General features: G+C 44.1%; 1 protein-coding gene across 11 annotated transcripts in view; it reads right to left on the bottom strand.

Annotated features, from left to right (window-relative positions):
- OTOF (otoferlin) overlaps nt 1–18385 on the bottom strand; it is a 398008-nt gene that overhangs the window by 59484 nt on the left and 320139 nt on the right. For 6 of the 11 annotated variants that reach the window (XM_075598737.1, XM_075598748.1, XM_075598742.1 and 3 more), the window contains exons 23-32: nt 15441–15630; nt 14002–14126; nt 11607–11741; nt 11305–11466; nt 10025–10144; nt 9720–9881; nt 8150–8312; nt 4392–4522; nt 1480–1509; nt 246–371 (exon numbers count right to left, since the gene is read on the bottom strand). In XM_075598737.1, coding sequence (XP_075454852.1) covers nt 246–371; nt 1480–1509; nt 4392–4522; nt 8150–8312; nt 9720–9881; nt 10025–10144; nt 11305–11466; nt 11607–11741; nt 14002–14126; nt 15441–15630 — 1344 coding nt within the window. The remainder of the gene's footprint in view (nt 1–245; nt 372–1479; nt 1510–4391; nt 4523–8149; nt 8313–9719; nt 9882–10024; nt 10145–11304; nt 11467–11606; nt 11742–14001; nt 14127–15440; nt 15631–18385) is intronic. The other 5 variants (XM_075598745.1, XM_075598744.1, XM_075598746.1 and 2 more) reach the window with 2 other exon arrangements.

Here is an 18385-nt window from a genome sequence, read left to right as displayed (position 1 = left end):
TAAAATTCAAAATACACAGAAGTGTGCGTGTTCTCAAAGATGTAAGATACTTGCGGGGACTGGAAGTCAGTGGTGAAATCCCATAGAAAGAAAGAGAAAACGTTGAAAATTGGTTGCCGTGTTGGACCGAAACGTTGGATGAATAAATATTAACCACTATTTTGGGGGGCGACTCGTCCAGCTTCTAATCTGACTTCTACACACTGATAGAAGTCCCCTCTGGTGAGGCCATGTGTATCACTCACCTCTTTCAGGGTTTCAATTGAAGCAAAGTATTTTGACCACCAGTCCAGCATGCTTTCATCTGGCTCTTCCTCTTCTATTTCTTCTCCTTTCTTTTTCTTCTTCTTCTTCTCTTTCTCTTCCTCACTCTGAGAAATGGTGCAAGAAGAGTCAGTGACAATGTGGGACATACAAACCAAGCTAAAAAGTTCAAGAGGAAATGCAAGCGGGCGATTGTTTTGGCGAATGTCTATTATTTTTAACATGGTATTGAAGCAGAGTCGTCTCCGGAGCTGAACCTCGTTCATTTCAGACCGGGGACCCCTTGCTTCCAGAGATACAGACCGCTGTAGGGTGTGCCGTAGCTGCTTCGCTAGTCTACCAGGGTTCATGTAATGGCGGAGTTTCAAAGGTCTCGCGCCCTGCGGTCAAATAGGAAGCCGTGACATCATCAGGCTCGGCTTCCTATTGGCCCACATGACGCAAGAGCTTTAAATATTGCCCAGATGCCAGCACCACCACCCCCCTTTGGAGGTCTTATCTTAGGAAGCAGGGGGTCCCCGAAACTGAAATGAATGGGGTAAAATGTCAGAAGTCACAGGATGAAAAAGTGAGAAAAAACCCTACTCTCTATTACAAATCGTATCTTCTAAACTGCGTGTACGTGGCCATGGAGGAGGGGGGGACATCTATACAACTGTAGCTACTACTGAGTTGGAAGTCCTCCCCCTCCTATGTATCTCAGACTCCGGACTCACGCTTCCCACCTCGCCTGCGTTGAGGTGGCAGGAGAAATAAGTTGAGTTGTTTAGAAGCGGTTTAGCCCTTTGCACGTCTCGGAGCTACTGTAATAGAATACAGCTCGCTGGCCAAAAACGAGAGTTTGGTTTTTCCGAATGAATGAAACCACTTTTAAAAAAAAGCCTTTTAGACACGGATTGGACATGTGAGAAGGGCTTACAGAATAGCAAAGTGCACTTTAGAAGCGGTTTGTCACCATTCGGAGCTACTAGAATAGGCCCCTACTGTACATGTTTTATTCCCTGTCACACAGAGAGTGGGTTTGACACATTGGCCTCGTATTGTTTAACCACATTTTGTGTGTAGTCCAGCTGCAATATGATACATTGGGTTCCTTAATGTCGTCTTCCTGGTTCCCGTAACTTCTGTACAGTATTTCCTGCCACCTCGCGACATGGGATAGACTGTATACTGTCAAATGCACGATGTGATCTTACAGAACGATAATCCACTCACCACATCAACCTTAACAACCGCATCCGAATTCTGCCACATGGAGATGAGATACAAAATGAACATTACAATCAATCACATTTACTAACGAACAGTAATGAGAGAATGGCAGATGAGCTGCAATTTGACACTTTATTCATAGAAGTATAATTGTCAGGATATACACTATATTTTCAGAACTGACACAAATGCAATGCACATTAGAACAAATGGAAAAATAAATTGCTTTTCATCAACTACACAAAATGGTCCTAAAATGTGATTATAAGAATGTAATAGATTGTTTGTAATATCAATGCATTTATGAAATCAATACAATTCTTGGGTTTTCAAAATAATTTCCTGCAGATTATGAAATGTTATTCGATCAAATACACATTATACACGAATGCTGTGTAACAGCGTATCACAGAGACTTGCTGTGTAACAGTGTATCACAGAGACTTGCTGTGTATCAGTGTATCACAGAGACTTGCTTTGTAACACTGTATCACAGAGACTTGCTGTGTATCACTGTATCACAGAGACTTGCTGTGTATCACTGTATCACAGAGACTTGCTGTGTATCACTGTATCACAGAGACTTGCTGTGTATCACTGTATTACAGAGACTTGCTGTGTAACAGTGTATCACAGAGACTTGCTGTATATCAGTGTATCACAGAGACTTGCTTTGTATCACTGTATCACAGAGACTTGCTGTGCAACACTGTATCACAGAGACTTGCTGTGTAACACTATCACAGAGACTTGCTGTGTAACAGTGTATCACAGAGACTTGCTGTGTATCACTGTATCACAGAGACTTCCTGTGTAACAGTGTATCACAGAGACTTGCTGTGTATCACTGTATCACAGAGACTTCCTGTGTAACACTGTATCACAGAGACTTGCTGTGTAACACTGTATCACAGAGACTTGCTGTGTAACACTGTATCACAGAGACTTGCTGTGTATCACTGTATCACAGAGACTTGCTGTGTATCACTGTATCACAGAGACTTGCTGTGTATCACTGTATTACAGAGACTTGCTGTGTATCACTGTATCACAGAGACTTGCTGTGTAACAGTGTATCACAGAGACTTGCTGTGTATCAGTGTATCACAGAGACTTGCTTTGTACAGTATCACTGTATCACAGAGACTTGCTGTGCAACACTGTATCACAGAGACTTGCTGTGTAACACTATCACAGAGACTTGCTGTGTAACAGTGTATCACAGAGACTTGCTGTGTATCACTGTATCACAGAGACTTCCTGTGTAACACTGTATCACAGAGACTTGCTGTGTAACACTGTATCACAGAGACTTGCTGTGTAACACTGTATCACAGAGACTTGCTGTGTAACACTGTATCACAGAGACTTGCTGTGTAACACTGTATCACAGAGACTTGCTGTGTAACAGTGTATTACAGAGACTTGCTGTGTAACAGTGTATCACAGAGACTTGCTGTGTAACAGTGTACTGTATTACAGAGACTTGCTGTGTAACAGTGTATCACAAAGACTTGCTGTGTATCACTGTATCACAGAGACTTGCTTTTGTGATAAATTGAAATTCTATGCAGATTGTCATGTGTAATATTACTATGCAGATATTATGTAATGTGTTATCATACTATGCAGATATTATGTAATGTGTTATACTATGCAGATATTATATAATGTGTTATACTATGCAGATATTATATAATGTGTTATACTACTGTATGCAGATATTATGTAATGTGTTATACTATGCAGATATTATATAATGTGTTATACTACTGTATGCAGATATTATGTAATGTGTTATACTATGCAGATATTATATAATGTGTTATACTATGCAGATGTTATATAATGTGTTACAATACTATGCAGATATTATATACTATTATAAAGCGTCTGAAGCAGCCGTTCGGGAGTCTTTGTACGAAAATCCCTATTAAAGTCTATAAGGATTTTCGGACGGCTCAAACAGGCGCTTTGGGCATTATTGAATGACCCCTTATAGTCATAACTCAATTTTAACAGCCTCACTCTTCCACATAACCAAGAATGGGATATATTGTAAATTATTACTGCCGATGCTGATTATTTAGCAACAAATAGTGCAGATATTTGCAGATATTGTGAGGTCTCTTTGATCAATCACTGAATACTTAGATATGCCAAATATATAAATGATTATTTATATACTAAGGGGCCTATGCAGAGAGCAGCGCTATTTCGAAATTCGCCATTTTTTGGAGAAAATCGCGCAGAAAGCAGCAGAAAATGGCGAGTTCCGAAAAACGCGCCAATTTTTCTTTTCTATTTGTAAAACTCGCCTCGCGGCTGGCGAGAACCTCAATCTCGCCAGTTTTAAAAATATCCTAATGCAGAGAGGCGCGAACGGCATCTAGCGGCTGTTCGCGCCAATAAAATGGCGCAATTGTCTCCGTTGTGCCTCGCCAGAAAAAACTGCCGCTCGCGGCCATTGCAAAGGGAAAAAAAAAGGCGCGAATTTGTTTTAACACATTTCTGAAGCGCGCATCTCGCCAATTTAAACTCGCCACACGCATCCATGTTAAACATAGCAGAATTCGCACTTTTCTGCATATGGAGATTAAAACTCTCCAAAAAAGCTACTTTTTAATAAATTCGCCAATTTTAAAATTCGCTGCTCTCTGCATAGGCCCCTAAAAGTCATACATAGTACATTTGTTGAATTTCATGAATTAATGAAAAACTTACATAACGAATAGAAAATTCCAATTAACTGTACTCCGCCAATTAAAGGATTATTAAATGAGGAGGTGAAAACAACAGATATACGTAATTATATTGAAATAAAGTAATGACATCCCCAAATAGCTTACATTCCCCTTTACATAAGTTAACTATTAATAGTTATTAATGAATACCAACGCACAAACTGTACTCACCGCCTCCAGTTTCACCATGGTCTCAATTTTCTTGATGGGCACTTCTGGTTCCATGTTGACCACTATTTCACCTGTGGGGTGAGAGTAGCGCCCGCCATTGGCCAGTGCCAAATATCTATTCACCAATCTCGCTAGACAGAGGACAGAAAGGGACAGAACACAGGACAGACTCAAGGCAAAGAGATAGCTGGAGATAACGCAGTGAGAAGTCATACAGTAAGAGGATAAGCAGAACATTCCCAGGAAAAAGAGGGAAACCCACAGGGGGAGATCCACACAGCTCCGTCAGCGACGAGACGTGAACCCCGGTTCAAAGGTCAGCAACCATGCGTTAAGTCAGGGGTTCTCAACTCCAGTCCTCAAGACCCCCATATAGGTTAGGTTTAGAGGATATTCCAGCTTCAGCACAGGTGGCTAGATCAGTGGCTCAGTCAAAGACTGTGCTGAAGCAGTGACTGATTGAGCCACCAGTGCTGAAGCAGGGACTGATTGAGCCACCTGTGCTGAAGCAGGGACTGATGGAGCCACCTGTGCGGAAGCTGGGACTGATTCCATCACCTGTGCTGAAGCAGGGACTGATTGATCCACCTGTGCTGAAGCTGGGAGCCATTGAGCCACCCGTTCTGAAGCTGGGATAGCCTTAAAACCTGACCTGTTGGGGGGTCTTTAGGACTGGCGATGAGAACCCCCTGCGTTAACAGCTGTTTTCAGCTATAACGAGCCCGTGCGTTATTATAACGGACGTTAGTGCTAATAATCTGTGAAAGAGGCGTTCCCTCTAACAGCGCTCGTCCCCAGAGCGACGTTACCGTTGGGATTTAACGTAACGTTAGTTAGGCCGTAGCTAAACTTGCCGTTACTCCCATCCAGACCCTGAAATAGATCTTTTAATACGGTTTAATGAAACACCTATAATGGGTCTGCATGGGAGTAACGCCACACTGGGGTAAGACATGCTTCACGCCATGTTATTTGATGCTAACGCAAGGCAGTGCTAACATGTAATGGCCTTACGCCTGTGCTAATGAGATCACTAATGGCCCTTATGTGTGCCTATATTTAGCTTTGTGGGTACCTGTCCTGCAACGAGATTGCCTGTTTCCCTGTTCTGAGACTGCCAGCACTCCCCAGTGTAAGTTGCAACATTGTTGCTACAAATGTAACCTTCCCATAGCCACTAGCCCATTGCCTTGGCAACCACCCTCTGTTAAAATCTCAGTTGGTTGGCTGTCATCCCCTCCTATGTTTCATTAAAAGGGATAGTCCTTTGGTTGTTCCTGCCTGGACAGGAAAGTGGGCTTTCAATAGGAGCCAGCAGACATTAGGAGAAGTCCGTAATCCCATCTCCTGGTAGAAAGCATCTTAATTTACTTCTCCCCCACTTACCCGCAGTTCCCCTAATTTGCTGTTATTATTTGCCTTTACAATACAAGAACAACAAGAAAGAAGGACTCAGTGGGCATCTAAGGGAAGTGAGTTAAACTACCTGACTCTACCACTTGCCACGGTGTGCAGGCATCAGAATAATACCCGTGGAACTCGGGAGGCTGAGGAACGTTACCTATTAAGGTAACGTCACGTTAGTAGCCCAGACTTATCGGAGCTCTGTGGATCTACCCCACAGTGTAGGAGATTGGAAGTTCTAGAGAAAACAAGAAACCCATAATGTAGAAACCATAGTTAGTCTCTGTAAGAGATGTGTGCTGAGGTACATACTGTATAATGGAGACCGATTTGGGTGAAATGATATCTTGGCTTTATTGAGCCTGTTCCTTTATCCAGGCAAAACATACAAAAGCAACATAATAACAAACCCCTATCCCTTTGTAAGGGCTAACTTACTTCCCCAGACCCTATCTGCAAGACTGGAGGGATATTCCCATTACCAGCCTATCACCCTAAAGTCTCAGGATGTACCTAAAGCAGGTGGCCCTCCATGTCAGTCTCTGGCAGGTTCCTGCGGGTCCTCTGTGTCCAGGAAATATAGGTGTCTGGGTGTCTTGATCTCAGCACACTTGTGTGCGCAAGACAATGTCTATGTGCAGGCTTCTCTGCTTTCCTGTGTCAGCCCAAATGTGAGCTAAGGAATCCCTCTCCAGTGTCTCACATGAGGCTTTTTACAGAGTTCTCATTAGTCCAGGTGGAGACTCGTTAATCGAGTGGCTGCAATTAACTATGTCTCTGCTCTTAGGCTGCTTTATTTAAACTGGGATAATTCGCTGTTACAGTCTCATTCTTAGGAAAAATACTGGTAGATGTCTCATGGAAATCCTACAATTTAGGTAAAGATGTGGGAAACTTTCCCCCGTGTTCATGAAACGGGCCAATATGAGTCTCTCGAAGGTTTAGATACTTGAACTTCTGATGAGAAAAGTGCCTTCTGCAGCAAATGTGCTTGAAATAATTTAGTGCAAATGCCATATATAGGGCTCTGCTGACACCAAGAAATGCACCATTAACCTAGTGGAGTTGGAGCTGAAACTTGGTGGTGTGAATGATAGTGACAGAGCACATGGGATGAGAAGTCTGACTGAGTGACGTGATGATTATACAGATTGAATTTACACAGCGACAGTCTGAGAATGAGGATCTCAGGACTCAAGCTCTTTGGGGCTGGTTGGGTGGTTCTGATGGACCCCTGTGGCCCAGACAACTATTAACCACTCCTTAAAATCAACTCAGGAGTCCCCTATGCTGAGCATAACCACTATATATAAATATACTACATGTAATGTAGAGCACTGATTCCCAACAGCGGGATCAGGAATCCCAAGCGGTTCACAAGGTGTCTGCAAGGGGTTCACCCCCCAAAAATATATAATGGTTGATCCCAAGCAGTATGGTGGGTTTCTGAGCTTGTTTGGGGGCTGCACACTTAGTAAGGCCCCAAACTGCACGTTAGCGTGAGTGGTATACAGTAGTTGTCAATTACAGCAGGAGCTTCCAAAGTTGCTCCCCACAATGCTTTGGATACACAGTGGCAAGGCATTGTGGGGTGTGACGTGGAAGCTCCTGCAATAATTGACAGCTATACCACCTGTGCTGCCACCTGTGCTTGACAGCTATACCACCTGTGTGCTGTCTGCACACGCTGAGGTGCAGTTTGGGGTCTTATTAAGCGTGTGTTCCCCCCACTACACTGCCTGGGATCGGACAAACCGTTCTGTTAACAATGGTCTGATGAAAGGCAATAAGATATTTTAGTTATGGGTTCTAGGAGTGGATGCACAATGTAAAAAAGGTTGGGAACCACTGGAGAAGAGGATGCTGATCAACTGCCCATCAACTGCCCCTCAGGGTGTGCAAAGGACACCATAACCCCTGCACCACCTGTTACAATGCCAGTGAGAGTGCCATCGGATGCCTGAGCTTCAGCAAATATGCTGTCAACATTTCTTGCAAACATGTGAAAATGTTTGCAAACCGAACTGCAAGCAGCCGTTTTACCTTCTTGTTTCACCAGATTGTAAGCCCTCATGGGCAGCGCCCTCATATCCCATTCTGAGGACAAACCTACATTGGCATACCATGTTAGAAAAATAACGTTCCCTTTAAATGAGTCCATTCTATTTGTGTTGTGTTGTTGTGATTTTATCTTTGCTGTGTCACTTTGTTTAGATATGAGTCTTTTTTGTACACACAGATAATGCCCTCCGCTCTCTGTTCACAATATGCATTTTTTCCATATGGGTGGACAGTTTGGCAGAAGAACAGACGGTGAACAAAGATGACGCCGGTTCAGGTGAAACGCACAATACCTGTTGTGTTCCACTGCTGGGCTTTCTTATCTGGAGGCCGGTAGATGAATTTCCTGAGAGAGCTGACCGCGTGTGAGCCCACCAAGGTGTACCTGCCAAAGGCTCTGCAGTCTACTACGCGGACATTCAAGGGAGGGTGAAGCAGCTCGTTCTCAGGAAGATCCTAGTAGGGAATTCAAGCAGATATGAGTGCGGATAGAAGTGATACTGGAGTAGCAGTACTCACGCTTCTTGGTGAAGTATACAGCTACGGGTGCTGTAAATAGTGATACAATTGGGGAGCACTGGTTAGAATAGAAGAAACGGCACTCACATGGACGTCAGTCAATTCCTTACAAGTTTATTAGTGGTCGACATCTCGGTCTTAATTGAGGACCTTTCTCAAATAAACTTTTAAAGAATTGTCTGACGTTCACATGAGACCTGTTTCTTCTATTCTCACCAGTATGTATGTAGGGACATTTTATGAATATTAAAGTATGTATGTATGTATGTATATAGCATGGGACTAGCAAAGCAAGTCAAACCACTCACAGACATGTTTCAACCTTAATGGGTCTCATAGCTTTGCTAGTCCCATGCTGTGCTTAAAAGCTGTGTTAACAGCGATGCATTTGCTTATATGGGCTCCATGTGAATGGATATTTCAGGCAAAAGGTGACACATTGTGTGCTAATTTGCATGTCATTTCCCAGAATCCCTTTCTGCGGTGGAAGCACTGTATGCGAGGTGATTGTGAAAGGCAAGGCTGCAGACCTGTCTAAGACATGTGACACAGGTGATATTCTTTATTGGCTATATGCTAACGGTGGAGGTTTTTTGTTGCCTTTTTCCCCCACCATAACTTAAAATGTATATGGTATATATATATATATATATATATTGGGAAAATGGCAATATAGCTCAAACATATTGGGGCTTATGCAGAGAGGAACGTTACATAATTGTTAAAAGGCAATAAAATAGCCACAGAATTGCCGTTACTTAAGGTCATATGCTGAAAACGTCGTTACCTCTTTTTACACATGTGGTGTCAATTTCGGCGAGTTCCGATTTGCCTTAAACTCGCCATACCGCCGCGCGAGCTGTATAGCCAACTTTTCCTGGATACCTAAAACTCGCCATACTATGGCACATATTGGCGCGTTCACGCGATTCGGACCTTCTGGAATTGCACGCTATATTAGCATGGCGAGTTCCAGGTTCTCGCCACGTGTTTGGCGACTTTTACACTTCAGAAATTAGTTCTGGCGGATTTTAAAAATCACGCCATTTTCTCACGAGTAAAAGGTTTTGTGGCGAGTTTTTGGGCCAGAAGATGGCGCAATTTCCATATCTATCCTCTCTGCATAAGCCCCATCATCTTTCCATATTCATGAAATAATACTAGCACATGCAAACCGAGCTAAAAGTGTTAGACACCATTTCGTTGGGAATTTGAAACGCTGTGCGATATGCAAATATATTTAAAAAATAAGCAAATGTTGCCAAATGAAGTATTTACATGACTTGTAATAAAGTGTGGGAGAGGAACGGACACGTTATTAATAGACTCTCTCACTCCACTTACCACTTCAAACCATTTGACCAGGGTGCTAAAATTTGGATTCTTCTTGTAGTTCTGGATCAGTGCCGACTGGACCCCTTTACCAGCACACTCAATATCAACTCTTGGTCTGTCTACCTGGGCAAGATTTACTCTCTTGAGGTCTCTCAGTCCCCAGAAGAGGATCTAAGAGAGAGAACAATGACATATTTTGTGCTCTATTTTTCATAACAGTGTGTGCAAACATACTGAGCTGGAGAGCAAGTTACTGTGCCTCCGATCACATATACGGATGTGTATTCTGCATTCACTGCAGAAGCCATACATACCTCCACTCTATATTTGCTCAGCACAGGTCGGATTCCCAGTGGGACTGGGAGGATGGGCCCTCTGTCCAAGTCTGTTGGTGCATCAATTGCTGGCAGGTCCGATTTACCAGCGGGCCCAATCTACGTCATAAGAACAATGTTACAAATTATATCAACAAACGGAGAAAACTGAACATTATGCTGAATAATAACATTTGTTCAAGATTCTGACCGCAATGAATTACACATTGAAATATTTCTGCTGTCCTCTTAGTTTCAAAGGGAGTCAAGGGGAGCATTGATGTTATTATTATTATTATTAATATTATTAGTATTATTATATTTTGGGAAATTATGGAACAGTCAGACGTGATTTACTCAATATCACAAAAGGAGGATGTTTATTGTAGTAAACATTTGCATACTGTAGTTTTCTTTATTATCACTGCACATTTACTTGTCAGACACTATTGTGCTGATATTTTATTTAAGAGACTGAGAATTCTGTCCTGCGTTTACCAAACTCCCACCGGACACTACAAACCCAGGCGGACTTCTACTGTACCTCAGCAAGTTCAGTAACTTATCTCAATCACTGTGCTGGGGAGGACCTCCAAATCTGGATAAACATCACTGATTCTGTATCTCTTACATGTAACTTTCCCAGAGCAGCAACACTAGTCCTAGTTTTACAATTCATATTCAGTGCAACGCACAAGGAATGTTTGTGAGGCTACAGTGATTTCACAATCTATAGTTTTGTAACATTATGTGGGGAAGAGATCCATTGCTACAGTATGCTGTGGTCAGGACCATTGTAACTGGCTGACCCTTTGTTCAAACTTTCATTATTGAAAGTACATTTTGTCGAACCCAGAATACAGACTGCAATGTCGGTCTCAGTGTCTCAGCCAGGATAAGAGCACGTCTCATTTCATCCTATGCCTATCTTATGCCTATCTGCTGTGCTTCCTCAACTTGGTAATTCAGACACCATCCTATCTCTGTTGTAAGAAGAAAAGTAACTTGTACATTCTGTTATAGTCTGACAGAAGCTCTAATCTTAAGAGTGATGTTTCATGTACAGTAATTTGGGAAGGTCACCATGGTTCATCCTGAAGAAAGAGCACAAGTGCATTTAAAAAAAACAACCATTTCGATGGACTTCTCATAGGAGGACACGTGCATATTTATAGCTCTCTTTCTTCCCCAATAGTTGACATAACTCACTAGTTTAATCTTCATCACAAGGCTCCTGCATGTTTACGTCGCTTTCGAAATCTCAGTCCGTGTTTGCGTACCTGGAGGAGTTCAAAGGCCGCTAGCAGGTCCCCCGCAGTGGAGTTTCCCCGGTATATCTGGTAATACTCTAGCTGCGGCGGAAAGCGCGGGGGGGAGTACCTTTCATCTGACATTTTCACCACTGGCTTAGCAAAGGTTCTGCCCATGAAGTCGGCTTTTCCCTGCAGGAAAACAATGGTGAATGGAAGGCCACCTTACAGCCCATTCAAATGCATTATGGCTTAGCCCCTGCGTTGTATATACAGTGTCCCCCTTAATATCATTTTGCCCTTTTAATCAGTACGAAGAAACGATAGTTTACCACTGTATCTTGATCATACACTTCAATGACAATGATGGGAGGGTCGTCTCGCATCTCATTGGCCTCGCCGTACAGCTCCACATTGTCAAACACCAGCAGTTGGTCCCATGTTGGGCAGAGGGTCTCATTCAGCACCTGGCAAATTAGGCAGATTAGATATTTCATTACCCGTTCCAAAATATTGCCTCAAAATGCGAAACATTTACATGTAAACTGGAGGCGCTATTCAGGGAAAGCCCCAAATAAAATGATTGAGATACTGTTGTATAACAGGCTGTCCTAATTAAGTTGCCCAATGTGACTTCCGTCTGAAAGCCGCACTGGATTGTAAAAACGAATACATCCTACAGCTAGAGAGACTCACGTGATGAACAGACAACATCAACATGTTTACACACATTAGCTATAGGCAACAATTCACCTTTGTGTTCCTCATATATCCAAGAAATAAGCATGTGGACCGTCGTGGCACTCACGGCCACAGTTACTAAGAGACGCTATTCCACAAGGCCGAGTTCAGGGTGGCTGCTGCGGCTGCGTGCTCCTGTGCGCGCCTCCACCGCGTGCTCCTGTGCGCGCCTCCACCGCGTGCTCCTGTGCGCGCCTCCACCGCGTGCTCCTGTGCGCGCCTCCACCGCGTGCTCCTGTGCGCGCCTCCACCGCGTGCTCCTGTGCGCGCCTCCACCGCGTGCTCCTGTGCGCGCCTCCACCGCGTGCTCCTGTGCGCGCCTCCACCGCGTGCTCCTGTGCGCGCCTCCACCGCGTGCTCCTGTGCGCGCCTCCACCGCGTGCTCCTGCAGCCCAGCGATCTGTGTTCAGGCTGCAGGAGTCGGGTTGCGGCGTTTGGGGGCGTGGCAGGGGGCGTGACCAACGTGTCTCGGAGCTGGTTCGCTGAACCAGCTCACGTGACGCGACTACCGCCCCCCCCCAAAAAAACAATTTCGGATGTAGCGGCAAAATGTAGCAGCGACAACGCTGTACTTTGCCGCCACAAGAAATTGCAACCTGACACGGTTCATTGAAAACCGTGTCATTGTACCGTCGTGTAGTAAGCACCCTGAACTGGGCCTTAGACACCTTCCGCTACTGGAAGAGACGCTCATGGGCTTTAAGGCTACACGCTCTCCTATGACATACTTAGTACATAAAAACCTCAATGCCTAATACTGTGTGTCTAACCAGATCCAAGTAATGTTAGAAGGATTTGGACTTTGGAATATATAACATTATTAATTATTATTATTATTAATTATTATTATTATTATTATTAATTATTATTATTATTATCATCGTTTATTTATGAAACGTCACCGTATTCCAACGTTCTATAAGTACACACGCCTTTCTCCTTTTTTAATTAATTTTATTTCGTATATTCTTTTGCGGCGTTCGATTATAGCCTCAGCATCCATATTTTATTTTATTTTGTGATCGGTTAAAGTATAATGTTTTAATACTCCGTTTGAGTGTTTCTCAGTGCAGCGACAAAGGGATTCTTTCTTTCCTCAGTTATCCAGGAAATTATAATACAACAAGTGCAGCAAAGTCAGACAATAACAAAGGATATCCCTGCCCCGGAGAGCTTACAATCTAAGTGGTATGTTGGGAGACTTACAGAATACACAAGAAAGGAAGAGTAAAGGTGCCACGGATTTTATAAATGCAATAAATTACTGAAGCCAAATAAAGTGTCAACGCTTCGCCAGTCACAGCAGCCTTTATCAGGGAGTGGCATGGAGACTTACGAAGACTTACAGTGACAGCAGGTGAGGAAATAAATGCTGCAGATGGCAGTGCTTGGCCACAATGGGTGGTAGGAGTGACTGTGGGTGGGAGACAGTAGCGCTGAGTGCAGGCTGTTGGGAGGCTTCTTTTAAGAGGTGAGTTTTCAGGTTGATCGGTATTAAATTAGATGGGTTATCACCATTAGCAGGGGAAGAGGTGGCAGGGAAGGGTGGGCATGAGCAGGTGTGTACAGGTATATGGCTGGGTCCAGGATTTGGAGAGATATCCCCAGCAGCAATAAGGAGGAGTAGTGAGAGCGTGAGAGGAGGTGTCAAGACGATTTGTGAGGGTGCTTTTTATTGAGGGGTGTAGACGTTGTTGGGAAAGAGGTGTGTAAATAGTGGTGCAGTGTATGACACGGGCATATATCTTTATATCGCAGCCCCATGCTTTGCTTTTCCTTTCTTCTGTTGGTGTTTTTTCTTGATATTACATATACGTGGCACAAGGAGTACAATTCTGCCTTTGCTATTACTGTCGGGATCTCTTATACAATTATTGTACATATTGGGAGTGAGGCGTACCATTATTTACTTAACTATTAATAACTGAACACATATAATATCTCGTGCTATAGACACGGTGTATTATTCATGCCTCCCAGTCTTACCTCTGTGCATTGGCTCTGTGTGTTGAAGAAAACCCGTGCGAAAGGATCGGAAAGGCCACTGCTATCTGCAGCAAACAAACTCCTGGCCTGGTACATGTGTGCTCGCAACTGGAACACCTGCTTCTCTAAGGGAGGGAGACAGGAGATGATGCGCCTAAGCTGCTTTGTTGGGAGGATTTTGCATGACACTGGGAGCTAAAGGCAGAGCCAGGTGGCTCAATCAGTGGCTCAGTCAAAGACAGCAGGTGACTGCAAAGACTGAGCCACTGATTGAGCCACGTGTGCTGAAGCAGGGATATCCTGAAAACCTCACCTGTTGGTGGCCCTCTAGCACTGGAGTTGGCCACCCTTCCCCATGCTTTCATTTGGCTGCTATTCTCCAATGACTGGCTTATTAGGCAGCAGGGCCACATAGCCAGGTCTGTTGGGGAGCCCATAAAATGGAAGCTCTCAACTAAGTGAGACTAAGTAGGTCTTTGAGGTGGGCTCCATCATGTAACATGGACTCTTACTGCACAGTTGGAGAAGCCAGTAGGTAAGCAGTCAGCACTGCGGAGATGTGCTGTAGAGTGGGATATACATGGCTCAGAAAACTGCGCTGGTTTCTGGAAAGTAGTAATACGGGTCTAGTGACAGAGAAATGGATCATTCTGCGCCTCTGTAACGTACGCCCCAAATATTATTATACGTTAAAACTACTGCAATAGCGGATTGAAAAACAAATGCATAACTCAGCTTTGACTAATGCAATTTAAAATCTGTTAAACTTTTTTGTTTCCTCATTTAGGCACCAATTCTAAAAAGATACATCGGATTCTCTGTGGCCTTTGCAGCTGTGCAATTTGTAGGTGACTTTAAAGTGCTCCAAGAACAATACCCGCGTCAGTACCTGCGGGGGCCTTTGAGGCATTGCAAAGCCGGGCTTTACAGGAGCAATCCAAGCGGGCCGTCTTTTTTTGCATAGGATTGAAGCAGGGGTTCTCCGGAGCGGAACTCCGTTCATTTCTGCTCCGGGGACCCCCAGCTTCCAGAGATACAGACCTCTGAAGGGGGTGTCGGAATCTCCTGCAAGTTTAAAGTTCTCGCGTCACGTGGGGCAATAGGAAGCCGCACCCGATGTGGCCACGCTTCCTATATGCCCGCAGGACACGGGAGCTTTGACAAGCGGCCATTACATGAATCCCAGCTAGCAAGCCGGAGTGGCTACCGGCACCCCTTACAGAGGTAAGTATGTCCAGAAGCAGGTGGTCCCCAGAGCTTAAATCAATGGGGTTCAGCTTCGGAGACCCCCAACTTCAATCCAATGTAAAAAAAGGGGGGGGGGCTGGAAATGGCCCACTTGGATTTCCGCTTTTATGGGGGAGCATCTTTTACAAAGAAAGTGTGACAGACCAATCTATGAAGTCCTCAGAAGGTACAGTAAGGTGCCCTGTTCTTACTTGTGTAGCTGAGGCTGATTGGTGGGAAGGACTGCAGGCCAGGACCCTTCACTGCTTTGTTCTCCTCAAATCCACAGGGAAGACCACACAGGAAGTCTTTGCGCTGCTTGTTGAGGCCCAGCCACAGGTAGACTTCCATCTTGGCTTGTACAGTCCAACCGGCGGGTCCGAAGCCCCGTTTCCCAGGCAACTGTGGGAAACGAAAAGGGAGAAGAATGTAGAGAAGTCGCCAGAGACTCTCACATCCACCACCAGTTTAAGTTCTTTCAAATCTAAGGCTGTCTCACATTTTAATCTGGTCTGTAACTGTTTCATACGCTCATAACATATATTTTCTTTAACTGTGCATGCAATGTCTTGTATATAATGTATACCCTGTTCATTTATGTAACTATTTGTAACCATGTATTATTTGTCTTAACTCTGTGCTCAGGACATACTTGAAAACGAGAGGTAACTCTCAATGTATTAGTTCCTGGTAAAATATTTTATAAATAAATAAAGTGGTGACGCAGGTTATGTCCGCTGTCGCATGCAAAACAGTCTTCCTCCACGGGCAGAAATGTGCGAAACATCAGCCAACCTCCAAAAGGTTTCACCAGAGGTGGTGTATATCAATAAAGAGGATATTGCTGAGCAAACTGCGAGTGTCATGGGATCAGTGAGGAATGAGAGTAACCATTAGTACCGTAGTTCTGTATATGAGAGACATTATTTGTACCGCCACAGCTCTGAAAGAAAGGTGGTAACTGTCATCCGCTAACAACGTCCAGAGATTAGAGGTTAAGGCTTTGTAGCTGGGATTTTTGTTTTGCATTGCTTACATAGTGATGTTCAAACATACAGATTTAGGGATAAGTACATAGACTTTTGAGGGGAAACAACTACTGATATACAGTAGAGATAAAATAAGAATACAACTCAACGTAAATGTTTTTTTTTTTTATCTCAGTATCACTTAGATACTGCATAATAAAGCTTTAATGGTGTAACCGAGGGGGGCTCAACTCTATTCCTCAAGCCCCCCGACCTCAACAGGTCAGGTTTTCAGGATATCCCAGCTTCAGCACAGTTGGCTCAAGACTGAGCCTCTGATTGAGCCACCTGTGCTGAAGCAGGGACTGATTGAGCCACCTGTGCTGATGCAGGGATATCCTGAAAACCTGACCTATTGGGGAGGTGGGGGGAAGCTTGAGGACTGAAGTTGAGCCCCCCTGTATTATATCATTGTATAACTTAGGACTTGTATCTGAGAATATGGTGCCGCCTCTCACATTCTTAAAAATGGTTGCATAGTTTTCTGTTTCTGAGTAAAATCTTTGTATTAGATCTTAATATCAGGATAAAACTTATTTTCTTCATATTGGTTTTAACCTGTCTCTCTCTCTCCACATGGTGGCATCACTATGTCCTCACATCCTGGTGAAATCAATAATTCTGTGCCTTTCCGCCTGTCTCTCGCCTATCTCTCACTACATCATGGTGGTACTAAGATGTGCTTCTCCTCCCTCACTCTGTGCTACATATGTACAGTATTCAGATAATATTCCTTGGATTAGCTTTTACTATATATTTATATTCCAAATTATGTCTTTCAGTCATCTGAACTGCCCACACCTCCATACATAGAATAACCAAATATGGCATATGTACTGCAAGATTCTCAGAGCTTCCGTCATAGCCTCTTCCCTCAGCTAAAACCACAGTTGTCAATAATCATTCAAGTATCAACCTAAACATAGTTTCTCTATAGACCCTCATAACAGCTGCACCCTCATTATAACTCTCCAATGCAACTGAATATATAATCAGAATATATATCAAATGAAGAAAGAACCTTTGCAAATCAGATATAATATGTATGAAAGAAAGAGATTTTTATTCCTCTGGAAATGACTTACAAATTGCATTCCTTAGGGTCCTGCCAATTGGATAGAGTGAATTTCAATCAACTGCTTTCTTTACCCTAAGCCTACCCTGTTCTTATCAGAGAGCCAATAAAGAAAGAGTAACAGGTCGCAGAGGGGGCTCTGCACGTGCAAACTCTTGTTGAACACACCATGACATAAGGCAGGGGGAATCTAACCCCTCCAAAGTCTCAGCTCACCATGTGTACAAACTCATTTAAAAGAAGATCTGAAAACATATAAGTGTCTTATTTTAGTAGAAAATGCATCAATCAGCCAGTTGTATCACCCTCTAAAATATGTCACCTCTTTGGGTCCTAGATGACTTAGGGCAAGGCAAGCAAGGTGACCGCCTTGGGCCCAATGCCTTTGGGGGCACCACGCTCCCTCCTCTCCCTCCTTTTGGCTCAGGGATCCAACTTTTACATGACTGGAGGGGGGAATGGGAGAAGGGAGCGTGGGCCCCTCCCCCCTCCTCCTGCTCCCCTCTCCATCCAGAAGTGGATCCCGGTGCCGAAAGGAGGGAGAGGAAGCGCAGGGAGCCCGAACCAGCAGAGAGGTAGATGTGGGGGGTGGTGTGCCATGGCAACGCGACATCATGGTGTCATATGCCAACGCATGGCCATGGCAACATGATGTAATGACTCCACATCACCAGAGGAGGGCTGCCCGTCAAGGTAAGTCCCCCCCCCCCCCGCTTTTTTTTTTTACATGGGGCCTCGCTGCCAGCCTGTTGCCTCGGGCCCGGCAAATCCCAAAGCCTAGGATTTCCTCTTTCAGTGAGTGGTTTGCGACAGCACAAACAAGGAAAGAAGTGGCTGCTAATATGTTCTGTACATAGAGAGCGTTCTCATTCTTACAATAACCTCGGTAACTATTCCCCGTGTGCAATGTTGTGCAACGATGAAAAAGAGTAGAGCCGAGGCCAACAGACCATTGTACGATCTCTAAAGTTATATCAGTGGGGGATGAGTACAACAGTAAGAAGAAGAAGAAGCAGGCACACGGTCTTACTCAAAGGAGGTTTAATATGCCATA

This window comes from Ascaphus truei, chromosome 4 (genome assembly GCF_040206685.1).
Source record: "Ascaphus truei isolate aAscTru1 chromosome 4, aAscTru1.hap1, whole genome shotgun sequence".
NCBI classification, from domain to species: Eukaryota; Metazoa; Chordata; class Amphibia; order Anura; family Ascaphidae; genus Ascaphus; species Ascaphus truei.
This window is presented reverse-complemented; position numbering and strand designations above follow the sequence as displayed.